Source organism: Echinops telfairi, unplaced genomic scaffold (assembly GCF_000313985.2).
Source record: "Echinops telfairi isolate 266 unplaced genomic scaffold, ASM31398v2 ScPeMD7_7400;HRSCAF=8409, whole genome shotgun sequence".
Taxonomy (NCBI): Eukaryota; Metazoa; Chordata; class Mammalia; order Afrosoricida; family Tenrecidae; genus Echinops; species Echinops telfairi.
The window spans coordinates 23,604,899-23,622,210 of record NW_022111300.1 but is presented as its reverse complement, the minus strand read 5'-3'; the positions used below and the strand labels follow the sequence as shown (position 1 = coordinate 23,622,210).

The 17,312-nt window shown below is 55.9% G+C and overlaps 1 protein-coding gene across 1 annotated transcript in view; it reads left to right on the top strand.

The window, feature by feature from the left end:
• CELF4 (CUGBP Elav-like family member 4) overlaps positions 1-17,312 on the top strand; it is a gene marked incomplete at its 3' end in the record, with an annotated part of 63,946 nt that overhangs the window by 41,573 nt on the left and 5,061 nt on the right. The window contains exons 2-8 of the mRNA XM_045296037.1: positions 3,763-3,888; positions 4,092-4,171; positions 4,498-4,641; positions 5,716-5,863; positions 7,454-7,603; positions 10,764-10,829; positions 13,011-13,094. Coding sequence (XP_045151972.1) covers positions 3,763-3,888; positions 4,092-4,171; positions 4,498-4,641; positions 5,716-5,863; positions 7,454-7,603; positions 10,764-10,829; positions 13,011-13,094 — 798 coding nt within the window. The remainder of the gene's footprint in view (positions 1-3,762; positions 3,889-4,091; positions 4,172-4,497; positions 4,642-5,715; positions 5,864-7,453; positions 7,604-10,763; positions 10,830-13,010; positions 13,095-17,312) is intronic.

The window sequence follows — 17,312 nt, the reverse complement described above, 5'->3', positions numbered from 1 at the left end:
ACTTCAAAGGGGTTTTGTGTAGCAGATTTGCCAATGCAGTGCATTGCTTGATCACTTGACTGCTGCTTCCATGAGCATTGATTGTGGAGATCCCTGACAACGTCCATCTTTTCTCCGTTTATGATGATGTTACCTATTGGTCCCGTGGTGAGAGTTTTCGCCTTCTTGACATTGAATTGTAATCCACGCTGAAGGCTGCAATCCCTGGTCTTCGTCAGCAAGAGTCTCAAGTGCTCCTCACTTTCAGCCAGCAAGCTTGTGTCCGCTGCATTATGACAGGGTGTTAACAAGCCTCCCTGCCATCCGGATGCCACTGTCTTCTTCCTATAAGCCAGCTTCTGTAATGATTTGGTTTGGTAGTCTATTAATCATGCACTAGAATTTTGAAAAGACTAGAAGTATGAGAATGACTGAAATACGGCAGGGACACAAAGCTAGCACACGATCTTGGAAAATTACACCAATCGACCCGCTGAACGTGGGGCTGCCACAAACCTTCAATTAGTTTAAAGAATAACAATTCTTTAAACTCCACAATATATGTGAAGTGCAATGTGCCTATATTTGAGAATTCTAGGGGGGGAAACTCATAGTGAGTCTATAGGACAGGGCCCCCTATGGACTTCCAAGACTAACTCTTCACAGAAGTAGAAAGCCTTGTCTTTCTCCTTCAGACCTACTGGTGGTTTCAAACTGCTGAGCCCAGCGTATAACCATGACGACACCAGGGTTCAGACATTTGAGTTCAATGGGGGCAATCCAAGAATACTTCCTGGAGGAAGTGAGTCCAGGGCCAGGTTTCTCTGGTTCGGGGCAGCCTTCCAGAAAGGTCAGACTGGTGTAGGTCCCTAAGGAAACCAAGGTGCTCAGGTAGAGGAACCTAGCCAGCTATACACTTAGACCCCAAGAAGGAAGTGTCCAGATCCCAAACTTAGAACTGCCCCATAAAGGGAGATTCAGGCGATGGAGAGTAGGAACTAGAGGGAGAAATTTAAAAAAAAAAGAATAAAGGACTGCCAAAGGGAAGTGGCGGGACAGAAAGGCACGTGTGGATGAATTTTAATGCAATCAGAAAGCTGTCACAATGATAATAAAGGAATATATTCAGACGTCAGGAGAAGAGAGGGCGCCAAGCTGTGGTCCCTGCATTTAAATCAGGCACAGGCGGGCGGAGGAAGCCTTTCTCTCTCCCAAGGAGGAAGTGGAGTTTTAAAGCGAGGGTATTTCCCCTTCTTTGTCTTTCTGGAAATCCCATTGAATCAAGGGAGTGGGGAGGTGCAGGGGTAGAGATAGGCCCTGGGCCTCAGAGAAAAGTTTAAATGATTGTATTGTGCTCTGCCAAGCCTCTAAGGAGCCCTGGTGTCCTAGTAGGCTACGAATTGGGCAGCTGACCACAAAGCCTACTAGTTGCTCCAACAGAGAATGAGGAGACTGTTCCCAAAGATGAAAGCATTTAAGTCTCTGAAACCCAAAGGGTCAGTTCTATTCGGTCCTATATGGCCACTCTGAGTCAGAATGGACTTCATGGCATCTTGGCTCTGGGGACTGAAATCTCTGGGTTCATTTCAACTTAGGTGTGGTTGCTTCCTGGAGGGGGGTGGCCAAGCCTAAGGGCTCTCTCTCTTTCTCTGTTCCCTCCTTCCATCCATCTCTCCTCTTTTTCATTCTTAGTTCTTGCCCCTAACTCCTTAACTCCTTCCTCCCATCCGGCCTCAACCTTGATCCAACTTTACCCTGTCTTTCTCCCTTTCCGATGGTTCCCCAGTTCCTGCTCCCCAGCCCAAGAACTGGGAGTAAGAGAGCCCTGTGGGCAAGTCTGAGTCTCTGGAGATGAGATGAGGTGTGTCCGTAGCCGAGGGAGCTGGTGGAGCAGTCTGGCAGGGGCAGGCGGTGGGGCTCCAGAGCCTTGCCCACCAATGGCAGAAAGCTGTGCTCTATGGGGCTTTGAGGGCTGGTATTCTGAGCCCTAGTTTGGCAGGCCTTTCTTCCAGGTTGCTATGGTGCACAGCCTGGTACCTCCAGGGACTCCTCTCCAGAGCTTGCTGCCATAGAGTCAATAGCCACTCAAAGTGACCATACGGGACAGACTAGAACTGCCCCTGTGGGTTTCCAAGACTGCACATCTTTCCAAGAGAAGAAAGCTTCCTCTTTCTCCCGGAAAGCGGCTGGTGGCTTCAAACTGCCTCTATGATTAGCAACCCAGGGGCACACACTATGCTACACGACCAGGGCTACCCTCCCCAGGGGAGCATTCCCAAAAGAGAAAGCCCTGTGGAAGCACACCCCATTACGACCCCACAGGGGTCATTTCTGGCACTGGTGGTTGGAGCAGTCACTAGCACCCTGTGGCTTGAAGGGGCAGGAACAAGACCCACCTTTCTGGGAGGAAGGAGTCAAAAACACCTTGTGAAGTCTTATTGGGGTCATTTAGGAGAGTACAAGTTGCCACCAACCTGACCCAGGCCAGTGTAGTCCCTGACCCCTGGAGCACATAGTGAGTGGCATCTGCCAGTCGCTCGGTCCCAATCACAGAGCCAGGGTGTGTGCTGTACTGTGTGCAACTCTGGGTGGCTCCTGGGGGCAGTGGAGTGAGCTCAGCCTTCTGGAAGAGGCTTCCAGGAGTAGCCTTGAGCTAAAATTTGCAACAAGAACAAATGTGTGTGTGTGTGTGTGTGTGTGGTGGGGGTTGACCTGAAAGGGGTTATTCAAGTAAAGTTAGAGCCCTTGAGACCCAAACGTGATGTGCCCTCATTTACACACAAGCCATCCAATCACTGCTCTGCTTTGAGGGCCTACTGTGTGCCAGGAGTTCTGGTCATGCTGTCTATAAGCCTTGGACTGCCAACCACAAGGTCAGCAGTTCAAACCCATCAAGCTGCTCCTGGGGAGAAAGATGCCACCTGCTCAAGGAGAGATGTACCGTCTCGTTGGGCTTCAAACTGCAAGGTCATCAGTTTGAATCCACCAGTTGCTCTGAAGAAGAAAGATGAGTCTTCCTACGTTTGTGGAAAGTTACAGCCTCAGAGACCCCTGGGTGCAGTTCTACCCTGTGCTACAGGGTTGCTATGAGTTGGCATCAACTCGATAGCGGTGGATTTGGTTTGGTAGGAAACCCTATGTAGCGTCACAATGAGTTGGCATCAACTCTGGCACCGGGTTTGTTTCTGTCTTGTTTCTATGTTGGTCACTGCTGCTTCTGCAGAGGCCTGTTCTACATCAGGGCCCAAACACGGGGGTTGGGGTAGATAGACTGGCAAAGCAACAGTGGTGGGAAGTGGAGATGGAGAGAGGGAGGGGCCTTGGTGAGGAGGGGGTATTTCAGCTGAGGCCTAGAGGAAGCACAAAGGGTCAGGCTTTGTGCTGGGTGGGGGTGGGGCACACTGGCCAGCTCTGGCAGCCTGGCAAAGGCCCTGGGTACCAGGCTCGCCCAAGGTAGGCAGTGAGCGGATCTAGGCACCTGTGAGGAGGTGGCTGCAGAAGACAGATGCTAGTGTCAGCTCGAGGAGGGAGGAAAGGAAGCACGGGGGTTGCTCGGACCAGTGCCAGGCAGCCCAGTCACCAGGCCAGCAGCCAGCCTGCTCTCTTGGGACAGAAGGAGGCCAGAGGTCTGGGCACTGCATTCTGGCTCCCTCCTTGCCCTTCTTCTACCCCCCTCCCTCTCCCCTGCCCTCCCCCCAGCTCTCCCTCTCTTCTCTCAGGGCCTGTCCCCGCCCACCCCGGGCCCTTGGCCCGGGTAAGCATCTCCTAATTTTGTTCCAGAAGATAGAAAACTCTTCGTGGGCATGCTCAACAAGCAGCAATCGGAGGACGACGTGCGCCGCCTCTTCGAGGCCTTCGGCAACATTGAGGAGTGCACCATCCTGCGCGGGCCCGACGGGAACAGCAAGGGTGCGTGGGGGCACGGCGGGGACCTGGAGAAGGGCCCATTCCCTGTGCACCAAGAGGGTTCCCCCAACCCAGGGAGGCTTGCAGGTGTTTTTTGATGTTCGGTCCAGCTCTATCTCTCTGTCTCTTGCCGTCTCTTTCTTCATCTCCTCCTCTGCCCCTCCCGCCCTGGAGGGCCTTCGGCTCAGCCTCTCCCATCTCCCCAGGGTGCGCCTTTGTGAAGTACTCCTCCCACGCAGAGGCGCAGGCGGCCATCAACGCTCTGCACGGCAGCCAGACCATGCCGGTGAGTGCGTGCTACCGGGGCCCGGCCCAACACGGGAGGGGACAGGGCGAGGGACCGGCCCTCACAGCCCCCCTGGAGACTGCAAGGCATTACCTTGATCCCAGTGTCCCCGATAAGGACATTGAGCCTCAGAATGTTAGCCCACTGGCAAGGCCCAGGTCCGCCAGAATGCAAACACTCCATCATGGGGCCAACCCTCCCCACCCCTGCCCCTGCTCTGTGAATTGGGCTGGGTGAGCCCTAGCTTGGGGCACTGACAGTAGGGGCGGGTAGTGTTTAGGTGCCCGAGAGCGTTGGGCCTCATTGTGCCCTATCCTCTGCCACAGGGAGCCTCGTCTAGTCTGGTGGTCAAGTTTGCAGACACGGACAAGGAGCGCACAATGCGGCGAATGCAGCAGATGGCTGGCCAGATGGGCATGTTCAACCCCATGGCCATCCCGTTTGGAGCCTACGGCGCCTACGCGCAGGCAGTAAGTGTGGGCACCATGGGCTGGCGGGCAGGAGGGGTGGCAGTCCTCAAGCCCACACTCCAGGGAGCCCCGGGGGCTGGGAGATCTAGCTGCACCCAAGGGATACTGTTTTTGTGTCTACAGTGCTAAGGGGTCAGGAATGAGGCCAGGGAGGGAGGGTGGGTGTCTGGAAGAGGTGGGTTTCTGTCCAGGTTCTTAAGGAAGTGAGGGACCAGATGGCAACCAGGGGGATCACCTTGAGCCCCCTGACCTTGTGCCAGCTCACTGCTGAGCCCTAGAAAGTCAGACGGGCGTGGGGAGAACTAGAGAGACATTCTCTTGTCACCAGCCAGCCCCCACTCATGGAAAGGCATCTTCTGTCCCCTGGTCACTTCTGGCCACAGTTTTGTGAGGTTGCCCCCAAACCTTCATGCTCACGATGTCCCCGCAGTTCCCCAGCCATTCCACCATCTTCTTTCTTGGATGGTGGGCCCCACTCTGCCAGCATCTCCCCTAAGCCGCCTCTCACAGTTGTGTCCACAACGGGTTCGGGTGTGTGTGGTCCTGAGCCAAATCAGGGTTCTGGTTCTACAAAGCTCACCTCACCTATTCAGACGGGTGGGGTCCAGCCTTGTCCACTTTCAGCAACTTTCCCCAGCCTCCACACACCCACCTTCGTGAGGCTCTCAAGGGTGCCCAGAGTCGACATCCTGAATCTCCTGTCCCTTCTTCCCAGCAGAGCTCCAGGCCAGGATAGTTTGGGTCAGAAATTCATGACCATTTCACCTCAAAGGGGCTGGTCCAGCTCGCCTTAAGAGATTTGGCCTTTGCATCCCCACAAACAGCAGGCCTTAGACACCTTGGGGCCAGCCTTTCAAATCCAGTCATCCCTGCAGGGAGGTGTTACCTACTAGCAGTAGAGGACAGTGGGCTGGAAGAGGGCAGGGGTCAGGGCTCTGTGGGATTGGGGCAGTTGCAGGTCCAGAGCTCTGGGTTCAGAGCCTGGGAAGCTGGTGTCGGGGAGCTGAATCCCCTGGTGGGGAGGGCGGCCCCCCTGGAAGCACGTGATATTTTTTCTCACTCCCTTTGCCCCAGCTGATGCAGCAGCAAGCGGCGCTGATGGCCTCCGTCGCGCAGGGTGGCTACCTGAACCCCATGGCTGCCTTCGCCGCTGCCCAGATGCAGCAGATGGCGGCTCTCAACATGAATGGCCTGGCGGCCGCGCCCATGACCCCAACCTCAGGTGGGCACAGGGCCTGGCCCAGAGCAGTTGGGCCCAAGCTGGGTATTTTGGTCAGCCAGTGGCAGTTGCTGTCCTTGGGTGGTATAATTCCCCGGAGGAGAATGTGGGGTGTTGGGCTGACCGTCCAAAAGGTCAGAATGTGGGGTGTTGGGCTGACCACCCAAAAGGTCAGCAGTTTGAAACCACCAGCAGCTCCTCAGGAGGAAGATGGGGTTTTCTACTCCTGTAAAGAGTTAACAGTCCCAGAAACTCGTGCGCGTGTGTGTGTGTGTGTGTGTGTGTGTGTGTGTGTGTACCATTCTACCCTGCCTTCTAAGGTTGCTATGAGTCGGAATCACCTTGATGGTGGTGAGTTTATTTGAGTTTTCGGTCCGTGGGCCAGAGTCCATGGCATCTGGGTCTAAGCTGACCTCGTCCCTCAGACAGTTTATCTTATCCATGTTTTGATTGCTAGGGATGTGGGCTCCCTAAAGCAAATGACATGATTTCAGGGCGCTAAGAATTTCACGTTGGTGTTCATCTCCACCCGTCTGAGTGGTAGATATTTGGAGAGACACTGACATGAAAACCCTCCACCTTGAGGTCTGCAGGGAAAACACTCCTGCCCAGTCTGTGGCCTTGTTCAGTCCATGGCCCAAGCCAGTGGCATCTCAAGGGGCTGTGAGGAGTGCAGACCGCACCAGGTGACCCCGCAGGGGGCAGGGGGCAACACCAAGATGGCTTGGCTGCCAATAAAACTTTTCTCCCGTGTTGCTAATTTTTAGAATAAAGATATTCTGGTTATTAGTTATAGTAACAACAGCCTTTTGTGTAAGCCCACCTTCCATGTATCGATATACCTAAGAGGTGAAAACTCTGTGCCGATCTGCTCTGTGGACTTTCTAAGCAGCTCTGGTCAGCCTGTCATTATTACTTGGTTACAGTGTTGCTTCAGGGCAGGCTGTTTCGGTCAACACATGCTACACACACCACTCACACACCAGGACTGTTTTCGTTGCTGCTGGTGTTTCTATCATTGAGCATGTCACATGTCCTCATGCTCTCACTACAATATTGTGCCCGTTCGCATTTGTGAGCCTCTGCCAATAACTTTGTTTTTGAGAATGAAGTAGTCATCTAAGGCAAAACGAAGCTTAGTGCCACTGAGTGGATTCTGACTCATAGTGACCTATTAGGACAGGGTAGAACCCCTGTGCATTTCTGAGACTGTGATTCTTTGTGGGAACAGAAAGCTCCATCTTTCTCCCAAGGCGTGCTGGTGGTTTCAAGCTGCTGGCCTTGCAAGGTACTGAAGGAGGAGCCAGTGTGGTCAAAGTCAAGGGCATTGCCGATGAGTGGTCGGCAGCCAGGGAAGTCCTCATGGGGTAGAGGGCACTTGGTCTCTATGGGAAATCATGGCTAGAACTGGGCTGGGCAAAGTCACTCCAAGCAGGGGAATAACTAGAGGCATGGATCTCAGAACAGGTGTGTGAGGTCTGGGTCTGTCCCTGGGGGGTAGGGGTCAGCAGAGTGGAGCTCCATGGAGGGCTTGCCTGATCCTTGCCCTGCTTGTCTTCCCGGTCCTCCACCCTTCCTCACCCCTGAAACCAGGTGGCAGCACCCCTCCGGGCATCACTGCACCAGCCGTGCCTAGCATCCCATCCCCCATTGGGGTGAACGGCTTCACCGGCCTCCCCCCACAGGCCAATGGACAGCCTGCTGCCGAAGCTGTGTTTGCCAATGGCATCCACCCCTACCCAGGTAAGCACATGCAGCCCAGCTGCCCCAAGCAGCACACCCTCGTCCATCGGCCCCTTCCTCGCAGGTAAACCAGGAAGGATGTGGCCTCTGCCCATGCTCTGTGATCCGGGTGAGAAAGTCTCCCAGAAGCCCCAGGGAGCCCATGGTTGGAGATAAGTGAGCAAAACCCCACCTGCAGAAGGGGGTCAGTCTGATGGTGGAGGAAGATCCTTGTTGCTGAGATTCTCTCAGAGAGAGAGGCTGTTGTCCTTGACATTGTTAGGTGCTGGCAAGTCGAGTCTGGCTCTGAGTGACCCCATAGAACTGCCCTGTGGGGCTTTCAAGGTTGTGACCTGCTGAAAGAGGGTTGCCGGGCCTCTCTACCAAGTGCTTCTATGTTGGTTTGAGCCATAAACCTTTTGGTTTGTGGTCAAGCACTTAACCATTCGTGCCACCCATACCAATGACACCAAACCTGTTGCCGTTGTTTCTTCTGACCCATAGCAACCTGGTAGGACAGAGTAGAACCGCCCTGTGTGGCTTCTAAGCCTGCTACCTCCGTGGGGACAGACTGCCGCATTTCTGCCAGGGAGCAGCTGAACTTCCAGCAGAGCACGTTCACCACTGTGCCTCCAGGGCTCTTTACAGAGACTATCAACTGAAAAGTATTGGAGCATAGATTTTTCCTATAAGACATCAGGAAATAGAAACAAAAAGAACACTCAGGTTTACATTACAGGTAAATAGGAAAGGGGAAGGGGAGTGGACAAGCATTGATTGGCAGTTCAGCTAGTAAAGACCTAGCCAAAAAAACTCATTGCCATCGAGTTGATTCCAAATCACGGCGATCCTATAGGACAGGGTAGAACTGCTCTTATGGGTTTCCGAGGTTGTAACTGCTTGTGGGAATAGAAAGCCTGGTCTTTCTCCGTTGGTGCGCAGAAAACTGTGCTTAGGACAGCGGACAGAGAATCAGCACCTCGGCCAGCTCCCGAGTTTGCCCATACCCCTGAATAGGAAGGAAGCTCTAGGCAGCCCGGGCCGGGCGGGCTTGGCTCCTCTCAAACTCAGTGCTTCACAAGTGGTGAGAACATTAGTCGAATGGAAGCAGCTACTCTCTTAGACCTGGAAGCTGGGTTGACATCAGGGCAGGATGCTAGGTAACTCCAAGTGACCTTATAGAAAAGATAGAATTGCCCCCTTTGGGTTTCCTAGGCTGTGAATTTTTACCAGAGCAGAAAGCCTATCTTTCTCCTGAGAGGCAGTTGGCGGGGTTTGAACTGCAGACCTGGGGGTCATCAGCTCAACTCATGAAACCCACTAAGACGCCAGGGCTCCTGATAAAGTCCATTAAGAAAGGCCACTGTCACTGGGATGTGACAAGTGTAACCCTGTTTCCTGGAGAGAAGAGGATGAGGTTATAGCACTCCTGTGAGTTTTAGGAGTAGGAGACATCGTTAAAGTAGCACTTTAGTGGGGGCTCTTGTGGGGATAATTATCAGTCTGGAGAATGTGTATTGGGAGCCATCTCTATCTTATGACTGCCATGATTATGAGTGTAGAGAATTTGGCCACTTACATTTTCATCCCGTTTCTTGGTTTCCCACACAGCTTGGAGTTACCCTTACTCCATCCCAGGGCTCCTCCCCCAATCTATTGCTCAGTCCACAGAGCAGAAGGTAGAGGAGCCTAGAGCGAGGGGTGCTGGGGTGACAAGGATCTGGGCATTGCTTCAGGCTGTAGACTTCAGGCGGCAGGGAAGGGGATTAGCAAGCTGGAGGCTGGAGGAACCTCTCTATTCTCAGGTTCCTAGGCTGGGAGCGAAGAGCCCCAGCACATCTGGGTGGCTGCATTTCCCACTCCTGCCTGCCCACAAACCCATCTGGATCCCTGGATCTTGACAAACCTGTTTCTGCCCCGCCCCCAGCAGCATCTGTGAGCTATTTCCCTGGTGGTGGAGTTTGGAAATGTTTCTCTCCCCCATTTGTAACAATCTGCCACCTCCTATAAACAATTCCCTGCCAGAGCAGGGGGGAGGGGGGGAGGGAAGGAGAAAAGTAGTACATTAAAAAAATTAATTTACCATCTTTAAATGCGGGGTTTGGAGCCGCTGTAATGAGCGAGATCCTTCAAAGCGCTCACTCCTTGGCAGTTACTAATGGAGGTCGTTAAGCAGGGGAGGGAAGAAGGGCTCAGAAATGCTTCCCTGCACGTCCCACCACCACCTCACTGTGCCTGAGAGCCCCTGGCTCAGCACCCCTCTGTGTCTCAGGGACTGTAGAACCTGCCATTCCCACGACCATGTTCTAATGGAAGTTCCCGGACACAGCCAGGAAGAAGAGCTCAGAGGGATGTTTGGGAATTCTTCCTCATCTAAAGGCTCCTGGTGCAGCCCTGTTAGCTTGATGGTGTGGGGCACCACGTGGGGTTCACCTCCTCCCTGTGTTATTGCCAGGTTGCCCCAAGGTCACTGGGCCTGGGGCTTCCCCATGGGTGAGCATCTGCCCCTAACCTTCAGTCCCGGTCATCACTGGCTGAGTCACCTCAGGCCTAGGCCACATGCTCCTGCCCTTTCCACGTTGTGCTGAGGTGTTAGCCCAAGGGTCCCCCCCTTGTTCTCAGCTGTCATAGACACGTGATTCCAGAGCTGAGCTAGGTGGTCCAGTCTGAGTGGCTGTCCCCTTGTGATCAGTCCCTGCTGAGGGTCAGCCATGCCCGGGCAAACATCCTAGGGCTGGAGGATTCCCCTTTGAGCAGGAGGCTAGAGGGCAGGGCATGGTCTCCCCAGACCCCATCTCTCACTCAGTCAGGTTCTTCAGGCTGGCCCTGTAGCCACTACCCCTGACACTGCCAAGGGCCCCAGAGGATGAGTGCACCCCCCTTTCCCCACGTCCTTCTCTGGAGCGGGGCTCCTCAAGGTTACACCTTCTATCAAATCTTCCCTCTTCTGCCCTTCATAGACTTCTGCATGACCCATGCCCACTCATATCACACCTGGGTGGACAACACTCCACCTAGTGAGGGGCCCAGCTGGGGAAGGGAGGGGAGGCCAACAGCATCCAGGTCCAGGTGCTGTGGGTCCTTAGGTCAGATGCCTGCCCCAGCACAGACTCCCAGGTGGCTTTACATGGTGGGGGGTGGGGCTGGGCAGGCACTGACCTCTGCCCCCTGTTTCTTGCAGCACAGAGCCCCACCGCCGCGGACCCCCTGCAGCAGGCCTACGCTGGAGTGCAGCAGTATGCAGGTCGTTAGTATCCACCAGCCTCCCTTCTCCCCACTCCTCGGACACCGGTGCCCCTTCACACCTCCCAGCCTGCATGGGGGGTGGGGGTGGGGGGAGAATAGTGGCAGGGAGCTGCTGTGGGGGGAGGGGCTGTAGGGGCAGAGGCCCCTCTCTGTAGGCCTCCTTGCCTTGGGGTTGTGGTTACCCACGTGACTTGGCAGGGTAACCAAGGTGTGGGGTGAGGACTTCAGACGGGACTTCGGACGAGGGCACTATGGCCACTTGCCTTTGCAGCTATAGCTTTTATCCCCAGGTGCCCCATGGTTCAGTCGGAGCGCCAGGCCATGCAGCCGCAGGGGGCGCTGAGGGGTGGGAAGTAGGGCTGCTGCCCACCACAGTCCACAGTCACTGCCTCAGGAAGCCTAGAACCCAGTTGGCACCCCACCCCAGCCACACCCAGGCAGCAGGATGGCAGGGCGACTGGGCACAGGGAAGAGGCGGGGCATTGTGGCCAGAGGTAGGAAAGGAGGAGGTGAGGAGAGCAAGAGTGGCCCAGACCGAGCAGGTGGCCTAGTTACCAGCTCACACCCTGGGCTGAGCAACGCTTCTAGTCATCCTCACCCAGCAAGTGCCTTGCTGTTGGACCAGGCCAGGTCCTTCCTCGTGGTGCTTGGAAGGCTCAGCAGAGTCACCGCTGAGGGCCACAGGGCTGCTGTCACCACTGAGGGCTGCCTGTCAGGGTGGGGTCTTGGGGTGGAGCAAGATGCTGGAAAAAGTGTTCTCAGCTGTCTGCCCCCCCACCCCCACCCCACCCCAGTACAACCTCAGACCCTGCCCTTTGGGGAGTCTGGCCAGGCTGGGGAGGGGACTGGGCAGGTTCCACCTCTGACCCTTCCTGATGGGAAATGGACAATGTCAGGTTTGTTTGATTCAGTCCTCTATTCCGCTCATGCTCTTGTAGGCTCCCTGGAAGCCAAATTCACAACTTGGGTGGCTTCCAGCTCCCACCCCAAGCCCAGTCCCATGCAGCTTGGCCCAGAGATGGGGACAGGCATTTAATTGGAGTGACTTGTCCAGGGTACTGTGATGGCTTTGATGATGTCATTGTGGGTCACCCATCTATTGTCTCATTTCAGGTTAACCCACCTTCCCCCTCCAAATGCACACACGCATGCATGCACACGTCTCAAATGCATATACACAGATGCTGACACACATGACACACATGCACAGTGTGTTCATGTATACACACATGACACATGTGCATAATGTATAAATGAATGCACATGTGTCCTACACATGTAAGCACACACATGTGCACACACGACACACATACATGCTGTATACACACATGCACACCTGTCCCATACATGCAAACTCAGATGCATATGTGCATGCACACATGTCATACATATGCACAATGTATACATGAATGCACACCTGCCCCACATGCGCAAGATCAGGTGCACATACACATGCACACATGTCACACATATGCAGTGTGTACATGCAGGCATACATGTCCCACATGTGCAAGCACAGGGCATACATTCATGCACACGACACACATACAGTATACACATGCACACGCCCCACACATTCAAGCACCGGGGCCTACATGTGTGCACACATGACACACATATGCACAGTATATGCATGCATGCACACATGTCCCCCCCACACACAGGGGCATGCAAACTTGCACACATGACACCCATATATGCACAGTGTATGTGTGCATGCATACATCTCCCACACATTCAAGCACAGGGGAATGCACACATGACACACGCATACACACAGTGTATGCATGCATACACACATGTCCCACACATTCAAGCACAGGGGCATACACACGTGTGCACACATAACACACACATACGCACAGTGTATGCATGCATGCACATATCTCCCACACGCACAAGCTCAGGGGCACACACACGTGCACACATGTCACACATACACTGCATACATGCAAGCACACCTATCCCACGCATGTGAGCACAGGGGTAGACGTGTGTGCATTCGGCTGCCCCTGCTTCATTAGACAGCGTCTGGAGAAAGGGCTGCCTTCTCCTCCCCCAGCTGCTCGGAGATGCCCTTCCCGTGGGGCTGCTCTCACTGACACTCTCTTTTTCTTGCCTCCACCCTGTCGTCACCAACTCACTTGCCTCTCGCTCCTGCCTCCTGCCTTTGGGCCTCCAGCAGCTGCCTACCCTGCTGCCTATGGTCAGATAAGCCAGGCCTTTCCTCAGCCACCGCCAATGATTCCCCAGCAGCAGAGAGAAGGTGAGCTGTCCTTCCCCACTCCCTCCTCCCAGAGGCTACTGGCCTGGCCCTTGGCTCAGGCCTCTCCTGCACAAAGTGCCACCCTGTGTGTGGTGAGGGCTGTGAGACGCAGCGCACTGGCCCAGTGTGGAAGGGCTCCTCCTGAGGATGGCATAGTGGGCAGCTCAGGGGGCTGGCTGCAGGGTCACACCTGGCCCCTCCCGAATCCCCCACCATTTGCCACTGGCTGGTGACATAGACCACAGACAGGATCTCTCTGCCTGGGGTGGGGGGTGGGGGATGTTGGCAAAAAACCAAAACCAAACAACTTACAAGAACTCGGAGTCTCCAGAAGGCTGGGTGTTCCCGAGCAAGGCTTTCTCCAAAGCCTGTCAGACCAGGCTGGTGTAGCCTATGGAGAAGAGAAAGGCCTCACCTTGGGGGTCTGACTTGAAACTGTGCCCAGGGCGCTGAGAGTGTAGCTGGGAGAGACCAGACTCTGAGAAGGTGGTGATGGATTTGGTGGCACCAGCTCTGCTGGGTGTGGCCTTTGAGAAGGGACGGTGCACAGACTGCATGGTCAGGAGGTGGGGGTCCAAGAGCACTCCCTCTGTGATGAACAGGGGTTGGCTAATGGCCAGAAGGGGGAGGGGGAGGAGTGCTCCAGGCTGGGGGCAGGGCGGGGTAGGGTTGGTCCTGCCAGGAGACACCGTCTCCTTTGGGTGGCTAGGAGAGGCCGCTGGAACCCCAGGGAGGACTATGGGCAGGTAAAGCAGAGGGCACCGGAGTGCCCCAAGCCGGCCTCCATGGGGAAGTTCCTGAAAGGTCCTTGCAGGGGCTGGGGCTGACAGGGGCCTCCCAGAGCTCCTGACACCCAGCATTCTCCCACATAAGGACCAAACCAAACTCACTGCCATTGACAGACTCACAGCGGCCCTCGAGGACAGGGTAGAGCTGCCCCTGTGGCTGTCTGAGGCGGTAACTCTACAGGAGGAGAAAGCCTCCTTTCTCCCACAGAGTGGCTGGTGGTTTCAAACTGCTGGCCTGCGGTCAGGAGGATGGCTATGCCTCCACCCGCAGGAGTCCGCAGAGCTACCCTGGGAGAGCTCAGTGAGAGGGGCAGAGATGCTGGCAGGGTGCCATCAGAAGGGTCACCCTGCAGCTCCTCCAGTAGCCCACTTGGCTAGGGAGTTGCAGTGGCCCCAGGTCACAGCCCAGGCAGCAAACCTTCTTGGAGTGGTGGGCTGAAAGTTAGTCCCAGAAAGAGCAGGCCACAAAGGTGGAGGTCTGAGAACCTGGGCTTCGTCATCAACACACCTGAGCCGGTCTCAGTTCTGCCACTCCTCCCACGTGACCTTGGACCATTCGCTCCACCCTGGTAGCCTTCCAGTCCCTACTCTATAGAACAAGGAGCCGGATGGAGGGTGTGAGGGCTCAGCTGCCACTGCGGCTGCCCAGACTCCAACCAGGAATGCTCTGTGGATTTCTCCCTGTGTGCAGCTCACCTTCACCCAACCGCCACCCCTCCACAGTGGTACATGACGCAGGGCCCCCAACCTTGCATGTATCATTTCCTGAGGCCTTTGCCTTTGGCCGACCTGAGCGACCAGAACCCACAAGGGTGTGCAGTGGAGCCTCTGGCCCAGTGTGGATGGCTTTGCCCAAGGCTCCTCACAGGGCCTCCCCTGTCCAACAAGCCTTCCGGCCCCACATTAGTCAGAGCAGCACCGCAGAGAGCTGGCCCCCCCATGCCCTGCACTGCTGTCCCCCACTGGCTTCTGGCTGACCCACCCTCAATCTGGAGTCAGCACCCTGCTTTGCCCGATGACACACAACGCCACAGCCCCTACAGCAGACACCCTGGCCCTCAACATCTGGCTCTGAATTCTTTCTCCTATGTTCTCTGCTGCATCCCTGCTCCTCAGACCAGGTCATGTGGGCCCCTCAGCCTCTACTCTGGGCCGGAGCTTGCCCCTGGAAGGGAAGGACTAAACCCTTGCTGTGTGGACCGCACTATATGCTGGCCAGGTCACGGGTCCCTGGTGTTCACGAGGGCTAGGGTAGGCTTTGGAGGAGGAGAGGGATAGCCCAGGCAGGTAGAAGGGCCAGAGCAAAGGCTTGGCAGCTGGCAAGGGTGAGGTGAGCCCTGGGGAGGGTGAAGGGCAGGCTGAGAGGTGGGTTGAAGCCACCAGAGCCCAGCTCTGGCCTTGCCCAGCAGTACGGTAGGAGGCAAGGAGGAGGGAAAAGGCTGGACTCTCCCAGCGCCGCCAACCATCTGCCTCTGTGTCATGCTGATCCCCACCCCACACAGTAGCAGCTGCATCCATGGCCACACGGGTGGCCCGGGAGGACTTTCTTTGTCTGAGTCTCCCAAGGTTCTGCCTGCCCTTTAGCTTACCCTTGGGGATGGTTGGTCATGACTCTGCCAAGGCAACAGCGTGGCATATGACTAGTCACCATTCTGTCCCTGAAGCCCCAAAGGCTGAGTGGGACCAGCTGATTCCTCCAGACCAGCCAGTTGCACCATCTTCGAGTTCTAGAATGTGTGTGGGGTGGGGGTGGGGGTGGGGGTGGGAGGGTGGCGCTGCAGCCAGGCTAGCTGGAGGGAGACATGAGGTGGGCTCCCTGGGGAGGGGTGAGTGACTGGAGAAGGGAGAGTGGCAGAAGCATGCAGGACCTGAGCCCTGGGCAGGTGTCAGCGTGGAGAGGAGCAGGTGGGGGGCAGTCACGGAGCCCTGAGAGTGAAGCTGGACTTAGGAGGGGAGGCACATGCCGGGCTGGGGCTGGCAGAAATGAGTGGGCAGCAAGCACCAGTCTGGGTGGAGAGAAGAACCGCTCAGATGTGAGCCTCAAGATACAGTGTGGGCGGCAGACTCAGGGAGCCCCAGAAGGGGCTTCCAGAGGATGTGTGTGTGTGGGGGGGGGGACATCTGATGGGTCTCCTGGAGGAGGTGTAACTTGGATTGGGCCTCACAGCTGGATCCTAACCAAGGGGACTCTCTCTGCCTCGCACCATGGAGGGCTTGCTGCCAGTGAGGACCTGGCAGGGTTGGAGGGGACTGGTAAAGGCAGGGCCATCAGAGCACAGGGTGCCAGCCTCCGGCATCCCCCAGAAGCAGGTACCGGGCTCACTTGCGTCGTCAGCTGGCAGGGTGGGGATAGCACTTCTTAGAGGTAGACAGGCCAGGCAGGGTGAACTTTGGGGGTGAGAGGGGTCTGCTGTGGGCCTCAAAGGATGGTGGTAGATGGAGGGAGGGGCAGGGAGGAAGAGGAAGAATAGCGGGGAACATTCTCTCAGAAGCAACCTCATTGGTTCAGGCCAGGAAAGCCCTGTAGCAGCCCTGTAAGCCCCTGCTCGGCTCAGAAGCTCAGCTTGCGAACCCAGCTCCCATTAGCACAACTCTTACACCCCAGACCCACCACAGATGGGCATCTAGCATTGAACAGAAACACAGGCCGCTTTCAAAGGTGACATTTAAAGTGTTAAGACCTCAGGAAGCAGCAGGCAATGAAACCTGGAAAGATCTCTGGAGTCTCCTGACACTGTAAAAAGAGGAAGGTCAGTCATTGGCCAGCTGGAAATTTCAGAAAGGTGAAAACCCCGGTGCTGAGGGAGCTGAGCATTGGTGGCGGGTGGGGGGTCGGGGGTGGGGTGGAGTAGAGAGAGAAGCCCAGCCTGCTTGCAGGCTGCATGGTGAATTTTGGTCTGGGTGCTCAAGACAAGGGTTGAGGTTGAGGCAGAGGAGGGGCCACTGTGGGGGCCAGATTGGAAGAAGTGGATAAGCACTACCCAAGGGGCATTCCAGAATCTAAGCTGAGGCCTTTGGGAAGCTGAAGTGGTCGTAGTCCCCAACCCATTGTCCCCAACCCCCACCCCTGCCTGGCCCAGGACATGGCTATGTCTGGGCAGGGGTCTGGCAGGAGAGGCGGCTGGGCAGGCAGCCTCTCCTGCAAGCCTACTGGCCCCTCCCTTTCCTGAGCACTTCATCTCTGGGGGCCATGGCTGAGCACCCCTTGGCATGCTCCTCCCACCCTCGCATCAACTCTACCCCTGGAGCCCCAGAGTTGCCAGACCCCCCATCCCCCATTACCAGACTCATTTACTTTACACAGCAGGCAACTGAGGCACAGAGAGGGCCAGTGACTTGAACAAGGGGCAGAGCAGAGACCAGAGCTCAGACCTGGGGTCAGCACCCCCTACCCTTCCTGGGCCGCCCTCCAATCTTGGATGAGACCCCC